At 40.8% G+C, this 21,417-nt stretch overlaps 1 protein-coding gene across 8 annotated transcripts in view; it reads left to right on the top strand.

Moving 5' to 3' along the window:
- rapgef2b (Rap guanine nucleotide exchange factor 2b) overlaps positions 1-21,417 on the top strand; it is a 108,394-nt gene that overhangs the window by 78,934 nt on the left and 8,043 nt on the right. For 5 of the 8 annotated variants that reach the window (XM_061835993.1, XM_061835992.1, XM_061835987.1 and 2 more), the window contains 18 exons: positions 2,266-2,402; positions 3,758-3,916; positions 4,854-5,006; positions 5,080-5,244; positions 6,917-7,024; positions 7,121-7,324; positions 9,608-9,716; positions 10,877-11,159; positions 12,244-12,401; positions 12,497-12,511; positions 13,681-13,921; positions 15,220-15,606; positions 16,781-16,992; positions 17,460-17,583; positions 17,850-17,873; positions 19,390-19,613; positions 20,391-20,558; positions 20,709-20,861. In XM_061835993.1, the coding sequence (XP_061691977.1) occupies positions 2,266-2,402; positions 3,758-3,916; positions 4,854-5,006; positions 5,080-5,244; positions 6,917-7,024; positions 7,121-7,324; positions 9,608-9,716; positions 10,877-11,159; positions 12,244-12,401; positions 12,497-12,511; positions 13,681-13,921; positions 15,220-15,606; positions 16,781-16,992; positions 17,460-17,583; positions 17,850-17,873; positions 19,390-19,613; positions 20,391-20,558; positions 20,709-20,861 (3,024 nt within the window). The remainder of the gene's footprint in view (positions 1-2,265; positions 2,403-3,757; positions 3,917-4,853; positions 5,007-5,079; positions 5,245-6,916; positions 7,025-7,120; positions 7,325-9,607; positions 9,717-10,876; positions 11,160-12,243; positions 12,402-12,496; positions 12,512-13,680; positions 13,922-15,219; positions 15,607-16,780; positions 16,993-17,459; positions 17,584-17,849; positions 17,874-19,389; positions 19,614-20,390; positions 20,559-20,708; positions 20,862-21,417) is intronic. The other 3 variants (XM_061835989.1, XM_061835990.1, XM_061835991.1) reach the window with 3 other exon arrangements.

Below are 21,417 nucleotides of genomic sequence, written 5' to 3'. Positions count from 1 at the left end.
AAAACAAGTGTTATTTCCTTGATTGTGGCCTGTTAGGAGACTTTTATCTCAATAAGGCAAAAAATTGCCACCCTGGCCATGAATGGGTTAAAGAAAAGAAAATCCAAGAAACTGAAGAAGTTTCTTAATGATCAATCAACAAGGGTTCCAACTCTGTGTTATATTTCATTTTGACCTGGAACAAAACCGAGTTCCCAGATGGAACAATTCGTTAAGGGACAAGAAGTGTAAATCCCTCACTCACGCTTTACCCACAGGTCCGCTGTACTTTGTAGATGACAGTGCGACTCATCCTCCGACTTGCTAACGTCGCGATATCTTGTCCCCTTTTCCCGTTGCACTTTGGAAAAAAGATTGGCTTTGCGCTTTCCCAACTCATCATTTTGCACTTTTCTAACAAGCTTGCCTCAAACCCGAGTGGGATCCCTAATAAGGCTTCACTGAATGTCTTTTATTTTCTCGGGAGTAAATTATACAAGGGTGGACTCTTTGTTTACTCATTAGGTAACATCTGAAGGAAATTGATTGCACTGGATCATATTTAATGGGATCAAAGCATAAAGGGCTGAATACAAATGCACACTACACTTTTCAGATATGTATCCACTTGTCCGGTTTGCCACATGAAGTTTGCGATTGTAAGGTCAATAAATATGAAAAGGTTTGAGCGCACTGCCGACTTTTCAAGGCACTGCATATAAAACGCTGTTTTATGTTAGTACGTAAATGCTTTTGTACAAATGATCTCAAAACCATCACAGAACTTTTGTCAATGTCGTCCCATCAAAGCTGTGCTCCATGATGTGTGTTAGCCATGTTTGAAGAGTCCGAATGTTGACGTGAGGAGGAGGAGGCTGCGTCGGTTGTAGTGCGCGGGAGAGTGAGTGCCCTCTTCGTCGTCCTCCTCCATCTCCGCGGTTAATCTCCCCCGCAGCAGTGCGCCCACCGCACCAGCCCTCCCTCCCTCCCTCCCTCCCTCCCTCCCTCCACGCCAGCAGGCTTTTTTTCTAGGTCACTCGCGGCACATCCTGCAGCCTCACCTCGCTGCACATCAAACATTCAAACGCTTCCTTGTGTGCACGCGCAGTACCTGCTTGTTGCCGTGGCAACCGCGGGTCACCGCAGACACGCTCGCAACAGTAGAACAAATGTTTAGAATATTGAATATTGGGGAGAAATCTTAAATTGTAAGTAGTAGGTACTATTAGGGTCACATCCTCAAGGGGATATATATATGTGTGTGTGTGTGTGTGTGTGTGTGTGTGTGTGTGTGTGTGTGTATAAATAAATCTGTATAAAGGGATAATCTTATGACAAAGTTTTCCTGGGAAAAGGATTTTTACGCATTAGTAGTATATTTTCATGACAAATTTTGTTGTTGTTTTTTTTAAATGTCACTCACAGCCAGCTTTTTTTCCCCTCACGATTTCATTCTAGTAAAATTCTTTTCTCCAGTTTATTTTTCTTGGAAAAAAAATGCTCTTAAATTTCTCTTTAAATACTGACTCTATGACACAACTTTTCCACTGGTATTTGTGAAAAATACAGAATATACCAAAATACAGCTTCACTCTCCTAATAGTGTTTTTTTTTTCTGTGTGGTCCCAATAATCGTTCATAGTTAGGATTAGTCATTAGAATATACTTTAAAACAAAAATCTAGTCAGAGGATGGTATGATGCAGTGATTCAAAGTCTGCAATGAGGTCACTGAGTGCATGTAAGATGTCAGCATTTTTCTACTCCCCACCTGCAGTAGCCGAAGGCGATGATGTTGGAGGTGATAGCCGGTTTGTCCATGACTGAATATCACCCATACATCAGTGGTTCTTAAACTAGGTCTATAATAATAATAATAATTTGCAATAATTAGTTGTTGTCGTTTGGGGTTAAAAAAAAAAATAGGGGCTGATCTATATATGGAAAAAGGAGTGGTAATGAATTACTTCTAAAGTAAAAAAAAAAAAAAATTCCACCATATTTTTTAAATAAACATAGGACTCATGCACCTTTTTAAACGTGTACAGTTATTTCAAAACAAAAGATTATTTAACTGTTTGTGCATCCTGATTTTATGCATCAAGTCATTGTGCAGCTCATTCTGATGTGCGCTCTTTGGCCACCACTGGACGAACAATATCTGCATGTATCCACAAAAAAGATGTGAACAACTGTTCTGTAAGCTTCAGTAATTACTCCGCGTATCCAAAATGTTGGAGAACCTCTGCATAAACTCTTCCCTTTTATTGTCTCCCTGTTCCTGAAGAGCAATTACTAGAGTTCATGCATCAGCTGCCGGCCTTCGCCAACATGACCATGTCGGTCCGGCGTGAACTGTGCGCCGTCATGGTCTTCGCCGTGGTGGAGCGCGCCGGTACCATCGTTCTCAACGACGGCGAGGAGGTGCATTTATTTGTTTCTGAAAAGAAAACCCCAAAGTGGCGCCTTTTTCTACTCCTGTTTCTGTATTTTCTGCTCTATTAAAACTGAATAAATAGCGTCTCGCCCCTCCGTAGACCTCCTCGGGGAGCGAAAGCGAGACGAGGCTTTGAATAGCCGCAATTGTGCCCCACAACAGCGCGTCAGTCAACGGGTTCACTGAACACGTTTTAACCCAAAGAGACGATAGAAATAATCCGCTTCAGGGCAAAGTATCGCCACAGTTGTGTCCTCAATAACAGTACAGGCAGTCACATGATGCGTGTAAAAGTAATAGTTATTAAAGAGAGAAATGAATTCATGATTGTTACTTTTTCGCAGTGACATACATCTTGTTTTCTAAGATTTATTTCTAAGAATTTTACAAGAATATTCTTCTCATCTTTCTGAGAATTTGTTTGTATTTGCCCAGAATAACGCTGTAGCTGTTTGAGAACCGTTTTAAGAATGAAGTTAGTTTTTTTAGAATAAATTAATCTTTTTGACAAAAAGTTATATTTGGAATTATGTCATCATGTTTCACACAAAAAGGCAGTCTTCTATAAATAATGTCAGAATGGTTCAGAGATGATGTATTTTATTTAAATATCGTAATCTTTAAAAAAAAAAATCTGTGAACATTCACAATTACAATAAATTATAAACTATACAATGGCAGTATGCACGCCAGGAAATCCTCTGATTGAGGGCCGCCATGTTTTAACTGCGTCATAGTTGATCATGTGAATTTTAATAGCGCTTATATGTGCTTATCTCCAGCTCTTGTTGTGTCTTGACTTTATTTATTTATTTTAAATTATTGTGCAGCATGAGTGGACGTTTTATCCGGGCACATGACCTCTCTAGCTTTAAGTATGTAGCGCAAGCCGGCTGGCATGCCAAAGTTCACAAGGGACATGGTAAATGCTTCCATTAAGCTGCAGTGTTAAAACTATGTAAACACGAGGGTTTGCCGCAATATTGAATACATTTACGAACAAGAAAACCACAGTACTGTTATTTTTATGGATCAGTATTGATTTGCAAAATAAAATAGAACAGGATCACCACTAAACCTTTCTGCAAATAAACACACAAGTATAAATGCATAGGAAATCTTGGGTGCGCGTTATATATAGGAAAATAAGATTTTCCTGATTTTTGGGGAAGTTAATTTTGGTGGGTGTACATTATATTTGAGCGTATCACATTATACCTATAAGAAATTACTGTGGCAGTTTTGTAATTAATGAAGTGACGTTGGTCTGACTGATGATAATTGATTTGTTGTTCAAATGCGTTGCCTTTTGTTCAAAACTGACGTGGCTGTGCGTCTCCAGCTGGACTCGTGGTCGGTGATCTTGAACGGTTCAGTGGAGGTGACGTACCCCGAAGGCCGGACAGAGGTCCTGTGCATGGGCAACAGCTTTGGGGTGTCGCCCACCATGGAGAAGGAGTACATGAAGGGGGCCATGAAGACCAAGGTGGATGACTGCCAGGTAGGCATATCCTTGTCTGGGTATTTCTGAGGAGCCCAGGCCCTCAGGGGGGCAAATTAACGGTTCCTTTTCACGCATGATCACGATGATCTATTACTTGTTAAAAATAAAATGAATGATTTTTAAACAAGAAACACCTTTCTTCAATCATTATCACCCTCAACTGGCAGGTTTAGCCCAACCATAACAAGAAGTTGGTATGGTGAGGTTAAACTAAACATCAATAAATATCAAGAACGTGTTGCTTTGGGGATGTTAAAAATCCAAATGATAATGACGTTCATAATAGGATGTTAAACACCAGCAAAATATGATGTGGTGTCATTTAAAATCAATAAAATAATGACAAAAGTCAAAATAAGCAACAAAATATGTTGTGGCTACAGTGACTTTCAGGAAAAATAATCGTGATGAGGTTAAAGGTCATGGATTTATGTGCATTTAGAAAAACAACACACTTCAGCTTTCCATCCAGCCATTTTTCCAAGAGAAAACTTCCTAACTTCATAATCTAATCATGAACCAATGCCCCCTAGCGGCCGATCAGACTAATTACACGTCAAATGTTCTAATACAGTGATGTTAAACCTCATGAAAATAGTGTATTTGTATGATTAAATATCAACAGGACAAACATGGACATATAAATAAGCATCAATAAAAGTAAACATCATGAACATAATGCTAACATTAACATCTAGAAATTAATGTTTGCTTCAATTAAACGTCAACACTTTGATATGAAGTTAAACATCAAGAAAACATACGCGTCAACATTGCTAAAGATCAGCACAGTATAAACGTATTTTTATTTTTCCTCATACCTACAATGTTCTTCTGTTTTATTCTATTTTTTTATTATTCTAATGACATAAAAGGCTTTTGATTGATTTATTGAATAAGCCAATAAAACTGGTGTTTGTTGTCTTTGTTGCAGTTTGTGTGCATAGCCCAGCAGGAATACTGCTGCATCCTCAACCAGGTGGAGAAGAACATGCAAAAGGTGGAGGAGGAAGGCGAGATAGTCATGGTCAAGGAGCACCGAGAACTGGACCGAACCGGCACAAGGAAAGGACACATTGTCATTAAGGTGACTATTAAAGCGACAACATTTTGATTTTTGATACTAATTGTTTTAACACCTCCGTGCTTGGTCATGTCAGGGCACGTCGGAGCGTCTGACCATGCACCTGGTAGAGGAGCACTCGGTGGTGGACCCCACTTACATTGAGGACTTCCTGTTGACGTACAGGACCTTTCTGTCCAGCCCCATGGTGGTGGGTAAGAAGTTGCTGGAGTGGTTCCACGACCCCAGTCTCAGGGACAAGGTATGGAATTGCAAACCATCGCGGTGCGCACGTTTCGCTCAATATATCCAGTTACAAATACAATGGGTTGTACCTCAGCATAGAAGTACGCTAGGTTAATGGTAACGCACAATAGCAAATGCCATAGACAGGCGAACAAAACTAGGATCGATCTCGGCGTGTTATAACCGGTGAACATTGGTTATGTAAACTGAAACGGTTCATCAAGACATGTCAAGAATTGATACAACATTGGCCGAATCAAATTTTGATTTCATTAATTTGTCCTTGTCAAGTAATACCTACTCTCGCTATCAGGTGCCACATTAAGCATATCTATACAATGATTTGATTTTGCGGATGGTGGACTTTACTAATCGAGAACCATAACTAAGCCAAAAAAAAAAAAAAAAAAAGAACACAGGGAATGCCGAGTGTTTAATAAGCAAGTTTTGCAATTTTAAAACAATATATCACCATCCATGACTTATCCACCAAGCATGCTAATTAGGCTAGCAACCAGTCAGCACAAGAACGGTTGCAGCTCATTTACAGGCGCAGCAAAACACCTTTAGCTGACAAACTGCCATTCAAGAGTCCAGCACCAAGGAAAGTTATTTGCTGGCATTTGAATGAGCAAACATCAGGAAGCTTTTTCTGAAGAAGTTCCCAGAATGCATGTTCGAGACAGCAGGTATGCTGTGTCCTTTTTTGGGGGAAAAAAAAAAAAAAAAAATTCTAAAAATAGCAAATGACAGTGACTCACCGTGTCAAGCTAATAGTCAAAGATTTGTCCACTAATCTTAAAAAAAAGACTATCATTTTTTCCACATTTTTATATACAGAGAAAGAAAGAAGACAAAAAAAGGAGAGAAAAAAATAATTTACATTCATCAACAGTGGGATAATAACACCTTTATCAACGACAGAATAGGGGGTTTTCTCTCATCTCCAATTAACTAATCGAGTAGGTCATCCTTAACCTGTAAGTGAGCAAAAAAAATGTTAAAAAAGTACCTTAAAGGGAAAACAAGAATAATCATAGTTGTTAAAAAAAGAAAAGAAATGATACCACCTCTAAGGACCTTACAACAAATGTTGATTTCCATATTTGCTTTCAAGTAAAAAAAAAAATTTTAGGTTTCAAATTTTCTTGGTATCAGAACCCTTGGGTGATACCTGTTCTGAAAACAAGCCAAGATGCAATACTTGTGAGATAAAAAATAAAAATAAAAAATGCACAACACATAATAAGAATAAAAATAATCACAACAACAAAAGGAATAAGTGGTGGGAACCAATGAACAAAATTAAGATGACTTGATTTCACAAAATGAAAAAAAAAGATCATCATCATATCATTTACATTATATTTCCTGGGGTTGGATGAAATTAATGACATTAAGGACACCACTCAGTTTTTAATCTGTATAAGAGGATTAATGGCACCTTTGAGTTAATGGAGTAGGAGAAATCTATAAAGGGGAAAATTTGAAGATAGGACTTTTATGGGATATCGGGGGGGGGGGGTCATCAAGTGGCACAAGATAGTTTGGAATACACTCGTGAATGTTTACACAAATTAATCGGAAAATTTGACGGCTATCATCAATGTTGAACATGAAAAAAGATCCTGAAAATCTGTGTTTGGGGAGGGTGAAATGAGAATTTGAGACAACGTTTTTTTGTTCAGGTAACGCGGGTGGTCTTGCTGTGGGTGAACAATCACTTCAATGACTTTGAGGGTGACGTCGCCATGACTCACTTCCTGGAGGAGTTTGAAAACAACCTGGAGAGAGAAGTAAGTTCAAAAAAAAAATAAATAAAATAAAAGTAAGATAGTAATAGGAATAGCACGCTTCTCGTCACACGCGCGACGTCATTGTGTGTTGTTCAGAAAATGTGCGGCCACCTTCGGCTGTTAAACATCGCGTGCGCCGCCAAAGCCAAACCTCGCCTGGTGACGTTGACCAAAGCGTCGAGGGAGGCCGCACTTGCCTTCAGCCTTCTCGGAGGACAAGACAAAGGATTCCGCGTCTTCATCGACACCGTGGAGGCTGGCAGCAAGGCCGCGGAGGCAGGGCTCAAGAGAGGGGATCAGGTAACACCCACGGGAAAAGGCCACTTTATACTCTGCGATCGCCAATTCATCCATACATGCACGGGTATCAAGATGGCTTTACGCACTGCTTTCCCGCCTCACTCACACACGTAACCACACTCAAAACCATTTGATTGGTCAAGTCGAATATAAACATCTAGAATTAATTCATATTACAAACTTGAAAACATTCCTCCTCACTGCTCGCCTACCTCACACAAATCCAACCACTCCGCTCGCAAGGCTGCTCTAATGGACCTTCCCGCTGGCGATCTTAAGCTCCGCCCCCTTAGCATGTCCCACAAGCGTTCAGCGAAATGTTGGCGATCGATGCAAATTATTATTATTATTATTGTATGAGTGATTGACAGGTCTTAAAGGTCCATTGACAGAGTCGTGTACAATGTTGATGTTTTCTGGCTTTTAAATCACAGGTGTCAAACTCGAGCCCCGGGGGGCCAGAACCGGCCCGCTGCGTGAGTTTATGTGGGCCGCAAAAGCAAATCATGTAATTCAACTGATTCTCAGAGCGTGATTTTTGTGATAATCTGCGACAAAATTTCAAATTGTGATTTCATAAATGATAAAGTTGATATTTGGATGGAGTAGGACGCAATGTCAGCGTTAGTGAAATGTTGACAATTGATGCAAACTGGTATTATTATTATTAACAGTATTGTACGAGTGATTGACAGGTCTTAAAGGTCCATTGACAGAGTCGTGTACAATGTTGACATTTTCTGACTTTAAAGCACAGGTGTCAAACTCGAGGCCCGAGGGCCAGATCCGGCCCGCTGCGTGATTTTGTGTGGCGCGCGAAGGCAAATCATGTAATTCAACTGATTCTCAACTCATGATTTTTGTGATAATCTACGACAAAATTGTAATATCATTAATAATAAAGTTGAGATATTGCAAGAATTTTTGTTTTACCAAACATGAACGATAGTTGAAAAACCCATTACGCTTGATTTCTGATTACAAAACGAGTTCATAAATTTCATGTGTAAATGTGATGGGGCGAAAGATTTTCATGGCTTCAAAGTCATGACGGCCCTCTGAGGGGAAACCGCAATCCACTTCGGGGGTGTCATCCAAACCAACCCCTGCTCCGTCGATGAATGAATTTCACTCGAGGAAAAATGTCAGTCGAAGCAACGAACATTCCTTCCGCAAACCCCCCCCTGTAGGAAAAACCTCAACCCTGCACCGTCGGCTCCCCGTCGACAATTAACTGCCGAGGGGGATCACCAAACTGTCGTGTACCCTGGACAGCAACACAGCACGATTGGATTAGCGGCATCATCGATAAACATCTTGACCTAAAAATTAGCATTTTAAACAACAAGTTCTTTGTTGTTTCCCGGATTTAAAGCACCATCCAGATCTAATCTTGGGTCCACATATTGAGCACCTTTTGACCGACCGATGTGGTAACAAGCCCTCTTATGCGTATCCTCAGATTGCCGTCCTTTGCCCCTCACAGGCCAGTAAACACACTAACAGCAATTAGCCAGCGAGTGCGCACAGCAGATGCTCCTTGCCAAGCGCTTGGAGACGGATGACGAAACTTCACCTCGGACTAATAAGAACTTTGGGACCCGCTCCCAGTGGAACGTGTTAGTTAGCGAGCAGAAAAAAAAAAACAGGAGAACGAGCAGAAAAGGGTTACAGGGGATGTTTGGATTGGATGGGATTTAGATTTAGGCAGTCTCAAGATGAGTTTCCGGGATTAAGGAGACTTTAGCTGGAAGCTCAGAACCTCGGCAGCTGTGAAAGTGCTCGTGTAGTCCAGCTTTTGAGAGGGAAGCCAACAAGAGCTGGCCACAGCCAACGGCTACCTCCATTCTTTGAAAACATGACGTTGTGTTCTGTAAAACTTGCTTTTTTTACTCCACTGCAGGCTTTTATTTGTCTGCATTTTTAGAATAACTCCGAACATTGCAAGGTTTTCCCTGGCTCAAATTGAGGCCGATGTAGTCTTCGATCTGATCATTCGCATCTGTGCCCCCCACTGGGTCTGACAATAATTCTTTCAACATTTTGATTCCTTTCCATAACGTTCACAATCTAAAACTGCCTGACACTTTTGCGCGAGAAAATCAAATCATTCATTTGCGATTTTTCTTTGATGAAAATTCGACCGATTTGGTTGTTTCCAAATTTTAGATGCAGAAAAAAACACAATAAATACGACAGATAATTGGTCAAGTGTTAGTTTCACAGTCTTTGGTTTCATCCTTTTAATTTGTGCTTTTGCGACTTGTTTTCCCTGCTGTGAAGATCTTGGAAGTGAACGGGCAGAACTTCGAGAACGTCCAACTCAGCAAAGCCAACGAGATTCTGAAGAACAACACGCACTTGTCCATAACTGTGAAAACTAACCTTTTAGGTAACCCGGACGTAAATACAAACACACCAATTTTTTTTTTCCCTGGATCAATTCCTCTATTCTGTACTGTAAAGTAGTGATAGTTTTATTTACAGAATGGGACATCAGAAGATATAGAGCTACGTCATTAAATCACGTGACTTTTGTTTACGTCACCATATTGCCGGTCGAGCTAAGCATTGCTCAATGCTAAGTCTGTTGGAGACGACACGGAAATACGTCTTGTAGCACAACGCCCAGAGTCTTGTCCGATACCGTCAGACATTCAGAAGGGGAAAATAAACGAGGGAACGTGGAAAAATGAATATAAACTCTGCATAGAGGACCCGCATTTAATGTCGATGTTTTCACCGATAAGAAATTGGACTGTTAATTCGCTTCCGTTTGTCTTGGACAACTTGATCTACACGTGGATCTGGTGAGTAAGTCTTCGAGATTCACACGGAAAAGTTTGAAAGCGTATAAAAGTCTGGACACATACGAATACTTTGTTGCTGGATCTGTTCTCATCAGGAATAAATCCCACATAGCGACGGTTTTGACGGCTCGTGAACGCGGAAGTGTGTTTGGCGACACGTTGACGGAATGTATCGATGTTTTCCGTTAGTATTCACGACAAATGTCAATATTTAAATAAATGACCCCTGGTTTTACACAAACTCGCATTCATTAACTATGATTGAAAAAAAAAAAAAGAGGACAGAGTCGTCTCCACGGAACGTACACGGAAGCGTATTGCGGCCACACTTAACCTCGTAAACCTTTGCGACAGTTTTTTTTTTTTTTTTTTAAACGCGCATTTTTCGAAAATGAGCCAACTTGGTATTACAAATACTTTTTGGTATTTTGAGATCGAGAAGAATAATTCCTAACTGAAATTTAATGTCTCCCGCAATGTCGAGCGGCTCTGTTTGACCGGCAATATGGGGCCATGAAAATGGTGACGTCACGTGCACGAGCTCCATATAAGGATACTCAAATACATTTGGTTTTTTTTTCAGTCAGTGAAAAGGCTACATTTTTATCATAATACCACAATAACAGCTAAATAGGACACCCAAGTTGATTGGCTCAAAATGGGGAGGCAGCCGCTTCCAAATGTTATATTTGGCAAACCCAGTTATGAATAGCACATCACAGCATGAGTCTTTCTCCCACAGTATTTAAAGAGCTGCTAACCAGGCCCGAGCAGGAGCTCCACGGCGACGTGGACGGCGACGACGAGCACGACCGCAAGAACGGCACGCCTCACCTCCCCAAGATCGGCGACATCAAGAAGGCCAGCCGCTACTCCATACCCGACCTGGCGGTGGACGTGGAGCAGGTGATGGGCCTGGAGAAGGCCAACAAGAAGCCCAAAAGCAACTCCGTGGGGGGGCGCAACAAGCTCAAGAAGATCTTTGACAAGACGCTCACCAGCATCCTGCCGCCCAAACCTTACAAGTAAGTCGGGCGTTGTGCGATTTTTACTTTACCTGATGTTTTGGTCGCGTTCCATATTGTCTGTGCTACATTTTGCATGCATTGCATTGTTCTTGTTTACGTTTTCGTTACATTCCAGCCCGGTTGCGCAATATAGTCTTTGATTAAAATGTCAGTATTTTTTTTCATTATACCTCACAAAAATACGATTTTAGATTTTAATTGCGCCCCTCTGCCTTCACTTAAATCAGTGCTCCTCATGTTTTGTATCAATTTTCAGGGAAATTCATAAATTGTTACAAACTTTATCCAACATTAATAAAGTTGTTTATTGTAAACTGATCTATATCTTTCTTTGGTACTTTCATTAATGTTTATAAGGACTAGATTATCCTTTATCTATGATGTTATATAGAGGTTTACTCGCAGGGGGTTGCAGGGCAGGGGGCAATTTTTTTTCTTCTTCCTAGAGGGGGTCATAAAAAAAAATAGAGAATCTCTGACTTAAATATTTTTCTCTACTTTCTTGAAAAGTCACGTATTGTATTTCGTTGATAGTTTTCTTTTGAGTTTTGTTCACTTAGATCAGGGGTGTCAAACTCATTTTTGTCACGGTCCACATTGTACTTGCGGTTTCCCTCAACGGGCCATTATTGCTGTGAAACGATTAAAATCTTTAACCGCCTGATCATATTTACTCATGAATTTTATGAATTAGTTTTCGAATCAGAAATCAAGGGTAAGAGTTTTTTTTTCCCCAGCTATTGTTGTTTGGGAACACAAAAATGCTTGTAATAGCTCAACGTCATCATTTATGATATGACAATTTGAAATTTTGGCGAAGATTGAACAAAAAAAATCACAGAAGGCAATACACATGATTTGCCTCCGCGGGCCACATAAAATCACGCAGCGGGCCAGATCTGGCCCCCGGACCTTGAGTTTGACACATGTGACTTAGCTTGTTTTGTATTTTTTGATGCTGTTCGATTTTTCACTTCATTTATGTTTTATTATCTTGGTCTTTTTCACGTTTGATTTACGCTCCAGTTTCATTTCCGCGACGTCGAATTTCCCGCTTTCACATTCCGTCTGGTTCCCGCAGCGACGTGTGCGTGGGCCAGTCCCAGGACGACAGCATCGTGGGCATGAAGCAATCCAAGCAGATCCCGCCGGCGCTGCCCGTCAGCGGCAACCTGTCGTCGTCCAACCCCGACCTGCTCCAGTCGCACCACCGCATCCTGGACTTCAACAACCAACCCGGTGAAGACCCTTGTCGTCGCTAATCCCCGCTCCGCTTTTTAAAAACCGCTCATCTCTGCTAATGTTTACCATCACCTTGTTTTGTGTTCTTTCAGTGCCGGTCAGCCTAAGTGAGTACTTTGTGTACCCCGTGATTCCTTCTTTTACCTCGGGTACAATTCCACATTTATTCGCAGTTATTACGAAAATTACAGTAAATGGCACGTGTTCACTGGAGCTAATTGCGTTAAGCACCGACCTTCTTCGCCTGTGGGTGTTTGTTTGTGTCTTTTTAATCACACTAATCAATTGAATCACAAGGAATGCTGGGATGCTGGAGGAGGGCAAAAATGTTTGCTTGGGACGGTCGCACTGAAAAGCATGAATCCAATCATCAACCACAAGTTTTGTTGATTACGTTTGGTTGCATTTTCCTTTTTGTGATGTTTTCACTACTTTCTGGTCGTCACGGTACTTTGCATTTTGCTTTGTTTTCACTGTTTCCTTATTGTTGTGTTTTCTTGCACGATAACTTTACTGAGAATTTGTTTAGTTGACATTTGTGGAAGATACACTTTTTTTGTTTGATTTACATTGAGCCTAGGTAACTTTTATTACATCTGGGTTATATTTATGCCATGTGTATAGGCAAATTCTCACACTTAGTACCATAATTTCCGGCCTACAAGCCGCGGCTTTTTTCACACGCTTTCAACCCTGCGGTTTATGCGGTGATGCGGCTAATTTGTGCGTTTTTTTTTCTAACGGCCGCAAGGGGGCACTCTCACGGAAAAGGGAAGATTGAGAACGGTGGAATATGTGTGGCAAGGAAGTGACTTTTACCGGCCCTGTTAGTGCTAACGTGTTTCTGCTGTGTTACTGGCAAGTCCCAGTGATATTTACCAGTAAGATTTATTTTAACCGGCCCTGTTAGTGTTAGCGCTAGCTTTAACGCTGCACTAGAGTTAGCACTAGCGTTAGTGCGGCGCGAGCGTTAAAATCTTTGTGTACCATCTTTCTTTGTAAATATCTTGTCTTTCAATGTGGGTATTTGGGGCGCTGTATATATGTACCAAATGGTATTTCCTTTACAAATATACTCGGTGAGGCTTGTAGCCAGGTGCGCTCTGGAGGCCGGGAATTATGGTATTTGCATTTTTCTGTTGTTACATTAGATTTCTTATTGCCCATATTTTGGTTGTGAGCCGAAAGTAATCGTACCCACAGCTGGTAACATTCATCCACGATGTTAGAACCATGGAGTTTTAACCATGAAAAATCCAAATCTGTTTCTCCGCAGATATGTCTGACCAGGTGCTGAGGGTGTTCAAGGCAGACCAACAGTCCCGCTACATCATGATCGGCAAGGACACCACAGCCAAGGAGGTGGTGACCCAGGCCATCCGCGAGTTTGCGCTGACGGCGGCGCCCGAGGCCTACTCGCTCTGCGAGGTGTCTGTCACGCCCGAGGGCGTCATCAAGCAGAGGCGGCTGCCCGACCAGCTCTCTAAGCTGGCCGACAGGATACAGCTGAGCGGCAGGTATGCGCTTATTTGTCTGTCGAGTTACACAGCAGTGGCCAACCTGCGGCTTTTTGTCTCCTTTAGTGCAGCTCTAGTGTATAGTTACTTGTAAAAGTCACATTATTTACCTTTTTTTGTCCCCAAACCTGAATTGTATCAAAATTGGTAATTATCTTCTCATAAATGCTTAATTTTTTACTTATTTTTATTTTTATCTGCCCCCATCCCTCCAAAAATAGCATGTAAATGGAAATAGATGCACAAAATTTCAACAAAAGGTATTGCCATTGTCTAAAGTAGGATAATGTCTAAGAAAGGGAATACAGTCTTCTGTCACTTTAAACCTCTGCATATTACCCAAGATGTATCCATCAAACCCCTTCTAGGGAATCTTTTTTTCCGCGGTTTATGCAGATTGTCATTCTTCGGCACAAGTTCATCATTTTAAATTAATTTGGAATCACTAACAGATGCACTGGGGTGGGAACAAAATTGGCCGGTGCGCCTTTTCCATGAGTTCGACAGTCATTTTACAAATACAGTGGTGCCTCGGTTCTCGACCACAAGCTGAAACTGAAGTGCGTTTTTCCATTAAAATGAATGGAAAATGAAATAATGCGTTCCAAGCCTGTTTTTTTTTTTTTTTTTTTTTTTTAAGCTTTTCCTGATAATAAAATGCATAGTAGAAATACATGTACAGTTCAAATACTTTAAATAATCAAATTATTGAAGAAATACATTTATTTTTTGCTTAAAATATATGCTTTAGTGGTAGAGTATGCTAGGGCTGGGAGTGCATTGCCGTATCTGTAGCGACTCGGCCCCCAGCCTTGTAAACCTTTTTTTTTTTTTTTTTTTTTCATTAACAAAGTGCAGAATAACTTTAAACAAGTAATAATGAGGGGGAATAAACAGACAAAGTGTTTTTTGCACAGAAAGTACGTAACGTACAAAAAAATTTAACTTGCAACTAAAGGTCGGGGGTTAATTTTGCTCAATTGGAAGAAAAAAAGTCACGACATGGACACGTCCACGTGCAGAGGACTGTATGGGTTTCGGGGGTGCGTTTGAAAGCACAATAACAAATCGTCATGGGTCAACAGGTCAGGGTGTTCGAATACAGATTTTCGTTTGACAGCCTAAGCAAAAAAATCGCAATTTTCATTCGAAAACCGATTTGTACGAAAACAAAGGTTCGAAAACCGAGGCACCACTGTATGTCCAACTTGTGCATATAGTAAGAATATTTTTTTGCGTTTATTAGTGAAGGAGGCCCAATGTCATTATTTTTAATTATTTTTCTTGTCACCAAATAGGTACTACCTGAAGAGCAACATGGAGACAGAGACGCTGTGCTCGGACGAGGACGCCCAGGACCTCCTCCGCGAGGGCCAGATCTCGCTGCTGCAGCTGAGCACGGTGGAGGTGGCCACGCAGCTGTCCATGCGTGCCTTCCAGCTCTTCTGCGCCATCGAGCCCACCGAGTACATCGACGACTTGTTCAAACTGCGCCCGAGGGGGGGTGCCGCTTCTAGCCTCAAACGCTTCGAGGAGGCCATCAACCACGAGACCTTCTGGGTGGCCACAGAGGTCACGCGGGAGGCCAACCAGCTCAAGCGCATGAAGACGGTCAAGCATTTCATCAAGATCGCGCTGCACTGCCGTGAATGCAAAAACTTTAACTCCATGTTCGCCATCATCAGGTTAGATGCTCCCTGTACACATTCAAAGTGTGTTTGGCCACCTCAATTATTTGCTGGGTTAATTAGTCGATTATTTGCTTAGTCTGTCTTGTAGTCAGGTCGTTATCTGGTTTGTTGGTTGGTCAGCCTTTGAATTAGTTAGTCTCACGCCTTATTTGGATGTCACATCAATACCTTTTTCAGCTTTAATCATACAGCTACACTATAACCTCGGTTCTTGACTACAATCCATTGCAGAAGGCGGATCGAAAAGCGATTTGTTCGAAATCCAAATTGATATTTCCCATTACAATTAATAGAAAAAAAAATACGTTCCAAGGCTAAAAAAATTGGGCTTTTTAAAGCTTTTTTTTTTTCCTGATAATAAACTGCATATACGTTATATAATAAAATGATTTAAGAAATATATTTATTTTTTTGCTTTAAATGTATGCTTTAGTAGTAGAGAAGGCTAAACTGGGAGTGCATTGCCATATCTGTTGCGACTCAGCCCCCGGCCATGTAAACTTTTTTTTGTATTAACAAAAGTGTAGAATAACTTTAAACAACAATAATGAGGGGGGAAAAAAGCAAACAAAAAGTAACATCCAAAAACAACTCGTAACTCAAGTTAATGAAAGTTTTTTAAACGAAACAAAAATGCAGAAATGCTAATGGAACAGAGAATTATTAAAGTTCACAGGAAAAAAAGCAATGCAAAACTATCAATCTCTTCGGTGGGGGTGACTCGGCCCCTTGAATTTCTTTTCTTTTCCCAAAGAGTTTATCTAAGGTCATTTGAGCCATGATTGGGGGTTAATAGTCCTCAATAGGAAGAAAAAGCAGTCAGTAAATGTCGCTACCGGGACACGTCTGTGTACAGAGGCTGCGTTATACACAATAACGTCGTGGATCAGCTGGTCTAGCCGCGCGCGTTATGTTATTTCCTGTTTTTTTGCGGGTTGCGTTCCAGGTTTTTCGGCGGCGTGGGAATTCACAACAAAGTGTGTCGTGGGTCAGCTGGTCGGTTCACTCGGGTCATGTTATTTCCGTTTTGTCTGGGGCGTTTGAGTTCCGATTTTTGTTCGAAAACAGGAGCAAAATAAATCTAAAATTTTTTGTTCGAAAATCAATTTTTACGAGACCTGAGTATTCACTGTACTTTTTTTTTTTTTTTTCCCCTCACCTCTCTCAGCGGTTTGAACCTGGCTCCCGTCTCCCGACTTCGCGGCACGTGGGAGAAGCTGCCCAGTAAATACGAGAAGCTCTTCGGCGACCTGCAGGACTTGTTCGATCCCTCCAGGAACATGGCCAAGTACCGAAACGTCCTCAACAACCAGAACCTGCAGCCGCCCATCATCCCTCTCTTTCCGGTCATCAAGAAGGACCTCACCTTCCTCCACGAAGGTACGCCATGGGGGGAAAAAAAAATGATTGTTAATGTGGAAATTTGCCATATTTTGTCTTTATTGAGCGTGCTTTTAATCTTATTTATCCTCATTTAGTGTTTTAAGCTATTTAGTTCAGGTTCAGGAATATCTACAGATGTCAATTTGTCATAGATAGTGATGTATGTTTTTAGTCCAAAATGTATTTCAAAAAGGGAAAAAAAAAATCTAAAATAAATACTGTTTATCAAAACAAAAAATAAACAAGTATTTGGTTTCTTTGGAATAGAAATGGACAAAACTGTAGGCATGTTAAAAATGTTTTACTTTCGTACAAAACAGGATTTTTTTTTTTTTTTTTTTAAATTGGACCAACCAATCCATTATGGGTCAGGGAAGTCCTCAAACTTGTCCAATTTGACTTTTTTTTTTTCCCTGCGAAGAGACATAACAAATGATTTTTATTTTGTGTTGTTTTGGTATCAGGCAACGACTCCAAAGTGGACGGCCTGGTGAACTTCGAGAAGTTGCGGATGATCGCCAAAGAGATCCGCCACGTTGGCCGCATGGCCTCAGTCAACATGGACCCCAACCTCATGTTCAGGACCAGGTACGGAAACCTCCAGTTGCCAAAAAAAGACAAGATGTCCCGTAGCTATGATGCTTAGGTTCCGTTGCCAAAATTGGCGTCTGAGTGTCCCCATCTGGTGGTGTTTAAGCTCCTCTCCTGTTGCTTTTTTTTTTTCCCCACGCGGTGAAGTTTGATGCTCTTTGGTGGTCTGTGGTGGTCTTTCCTGTCCTTAAAAACCTGTTTTGTCTTGTTCTTCTCGCTCATCCACCTTCTGCCCCCCACGCTTGTCTGTTCATGGCCTCTAGGAAGAAGAAGTGGAGAAGTTTAGGGTAAGTTTCGTGTGTGTGCTTGCAGATTTCTTGGCTGGGTTTCCCTTTGACAGAATTGACTTGAATGGATTTACTAACGACACTCGGTGAACCCCCGCATAGTCACTTTGCAGAAGTCCCCCACAAATATTGGGGTTCACCGCCTGATCTCAACAACTAACACAAGTTGCTTTGCTGGCTAGAGCTTTCCTAGATTGACAGGGAAAAGCTAAACATTAATACTGGATTTAGCGATTACTTTATAACATTGTAATCACAATTTTTATTTTTGCAAATCCATTTACAAGACTGCAGTTATTATGTCGCTGCAGACATCTTGCACCAGCAAAGTCAACCCTTAGTTTTCTCTTGAGTATGCATGCAAATTGTTGCTGTCCAACAAAAACTTGTATCTGTTCAATTTTTATTTTGGGGTATATATATTTTTTTGTGCACAAATTTTAGATGTTTCTCATCTAGTTCCCCCCCTCCATAAAACACAAATAAACACTATTTTATGGTTCATTGTGAGAAAATGAGAAAAATTTTTTGCACATTTTGAACAATTTTATTTTCATTATTTTTGATTGGTTAGAAATGCATAAAATTGGTTAAAATCCCTGTATGTTTCTGTTGTCAGGTTTTTCTGTTTTAAAAAATACTTTACACACTGTACATACAATATCAATTTTAGACAAAAGGAATTATAAATCCCTCTGTTTTCTTTTTCTTTTTATTTCAAACAAAAAACATTTTGTATACTAGATTTCCTCATTGGGTTAAGAAAAACTTTTTAGAAAATATATATTTTTGTTTTTTTTTTGGGCAAAAAAATGTCAATGCACACACACACACACACCACACACACACATATATATATATATATATATATATATATATATATATAAAATGAGTTTTTTGATACATTTCTTTTGTATCTGTGCAAAAACACTTTAAAAAAACATTTTATTAATGGATGCTTTTAAGTAGACAGAGGCATGTATTTCTTAAATATTTCCTTTAATCTATAGATTTTCTTTTTTCCGTGTTTAAGATATCCATGAGGTTCATATGATGTTCCCGTTCATAAATCTTGACATTTATGCTGGTGTGCATACTCAACATTTAATGGCAAATGAACGGAAGCCCGGCGGGAACATCAGAGGTTGTAATTGTGAATGTTTTTTTAATTCAGAGGTTTAATCTCCATAGATCCTTGTTTTATTACTTGCTAATAATTAGTTGTTAACCTTAAGGGATATGAACTACGTATATTTACAGGACAATACAAATTCCACATCTTTGAACCACAAAAACGTCAACTATGAACATGAGTAGTAAACTCTCAGACGCTTGTTTTCTCCTTGGAATGCTTTAGAAATGTTTTAGGCTCACCTACTGGTGCTTTTCTTTTTTTATTTTTTTCCCTCGCATGTTTTACAACACTGGACATTATTTAAAAAGGTCAAGTTTGTACTCTGTTAGTCCGCATCTTGTGTACTTCGACTATACCTATTGTGTTTGTGCCCCGGTGCAGGTCGCTGAGTCAGGGCAGCGCCAATGCGGCCGTGCTGGACGTGAATCAGGCGGGCGGCCATAAGAAGCGCGTGCGGCGCAGCTCCTTCCTCAATGCCAAGAAGCTATACGAAGACGCCCAGATGGCGCGCAAGGTCAAGCAGTATCTGGCCAACCTCAGCCTGGAGACCAACGAGGAGAGTCTGCAGACCCTCTCGCTGCAATGCGAGCCATCTGTCAGCACGCGTGAGTCGCGCCGCTTACGACCGGGCCTTGCCGAAGTCCGGCCCCAGGCTGCCTGAGACTCGTTCGTCGTGCATTCTAATCACAAATTTAAAAGGTTGCCAGAAAAAAAAGTTAAAATGGTAGAATGGCGGCACGGTGGTTCAGCTGGTAAAGCGTTGGCCTCACAGTTCTGAGGACCCGGGTTCGATCCCGGTCCCGTCTGTGTGGAGTTTGCATGTTCTCGCCATGCCTGCGTGGGTTTTCTCCGGGCACTCCGGTTTCCTCCCACATCCCAAAAACTAATTGGACACTCTAAATTGCCCGTAGGTGATATTGTGAGTGCGGCTGTTTGTCTCGAAGTGCCCTGCGATTGGCTGGCGACCAGTTCAGGGTGTACCTCCCCTCCTGCCCTGTTGACAGCTGGGATAGGCTCCAGCACTCCCCGTGTCCCTCGTGAGGATAAGCGCCAAAGAGGATGGATGGATGAATGGATGGATGGATTGATGGATGGTACAAGATTATTTGCTACGATTTAAAAACACTCAGCTGAAAAATATCTTACATTTTTTACAACTCTTTTAGTATTTTAAATCATGTCAACGAAAAACAAAAAGTTCCATTAAAATGCGAATGTATCTATTTATTTATTTTGAAAAGCATAATATATCACTCTACTTTTTTCTAGTTGTTTTTTTTTTTAGTATTCAAAAACGGGTTAAAATTTGATCACCATTTTTATTTTGTCATAAAGAATGATGTTACAAAAATGACTGACACTGGCATGGTTTTTGCATCCAGTGCCCAAGAACTCAGGGGTCCGTCGCGCAGATACGTCTCCCGTGGTGTCCAGAGCGGCCAGCCAACAGAGGGGGCAGCTGGCCAAAGGCTCCCAGGCCCTGCAGGTGCCTGCCGTGGCCCTGTACCCATCACGCAAGAAGGTGCCCGTCAAGGACCTGCCTCCCTTTGGTAAGACATTCCATCGGTATTAATAGTGGAAATGATTAGCCCCATATTTGTATCAATACAGAAATTCTGAGTGCTTACGCACGAAAGGTAGTTAGGGGTGTGCGTTTACCCCTCGCTAACCGGTGGCGGTGTCGCCGGTCCTTGTCTCAGGCACGAGCTCCCCTCAGTCTCTGAAGAAGATCCTGTCTTTGTCGGAAGAGGCCACCGAGCGTCACCGCCGGCATCCCGAGGACTCGGCGCCATCTAACGCCTCCTCCCAGCTCTGCTCGCCCCCCGGCTCTCCGCAGAGCTCGCCCAAAAAGGGTAAATGCGCTGATCTGTCACTGTGGTACACCTACACCCCCTGTTGCTCGTTTTTGTGTACTGCATGATTGCCAAAACATGTTCAAACGCAAATAAATTAGATTGGGAGAGCGGAGATGCTAATATTGGAAATATTGGAATTCATTATGCATATACATATTTTGTCTTTCCATTTAGTTGATCTTTTTTTTCATATATCATCATTTGATTATTTGTAGTTGTATTTTCCTGTTTAAAATATATAATTTTCTTGCTTTATCTAATTGTAATTAACTTTTATTGTGATCAATATTTTATTACATTTATATTATTTTTGGTAATTTTCTACTATCCCTTTATTTCAAGCTTTTTACCTTGTCTAAATATTTTTTTACTATTAGTATTTTTTTTTAAGTTTCAGCATTTGTGTTCATGATTTATTGTTGTTCATGTATTAATATATGAATTACAGTAATAAGTCATAAGCTTTTATGATTAAAAAATATATAGTTGACTATTATTTCCAATCAGAATTAAATTGGGAATGTTAATTATTTTTAGAATTAGAATAATACTA

This window comes from Syngnathoides biaculeatus, chromosome 11 (assembly GCF_019802595.1).
Source record: "Syngnathoides biaculeatus isolate LvHL_M chromosome 11, ASM1980259v1, whole genome shotgun sequence".
Taxonomy (NCBI): domain Eukaryota; kingdom Metazoa; phylum Chordata; class Actinopteri; order Syngnathiformes; family Syngnathidae; genus Syngnathoides; species Syngnathoides biaculeatus.
Note: the sequence above shows the minus strand (reverse complement) of the source record. Positions and strands in the feature narration are given on the sequence as shown.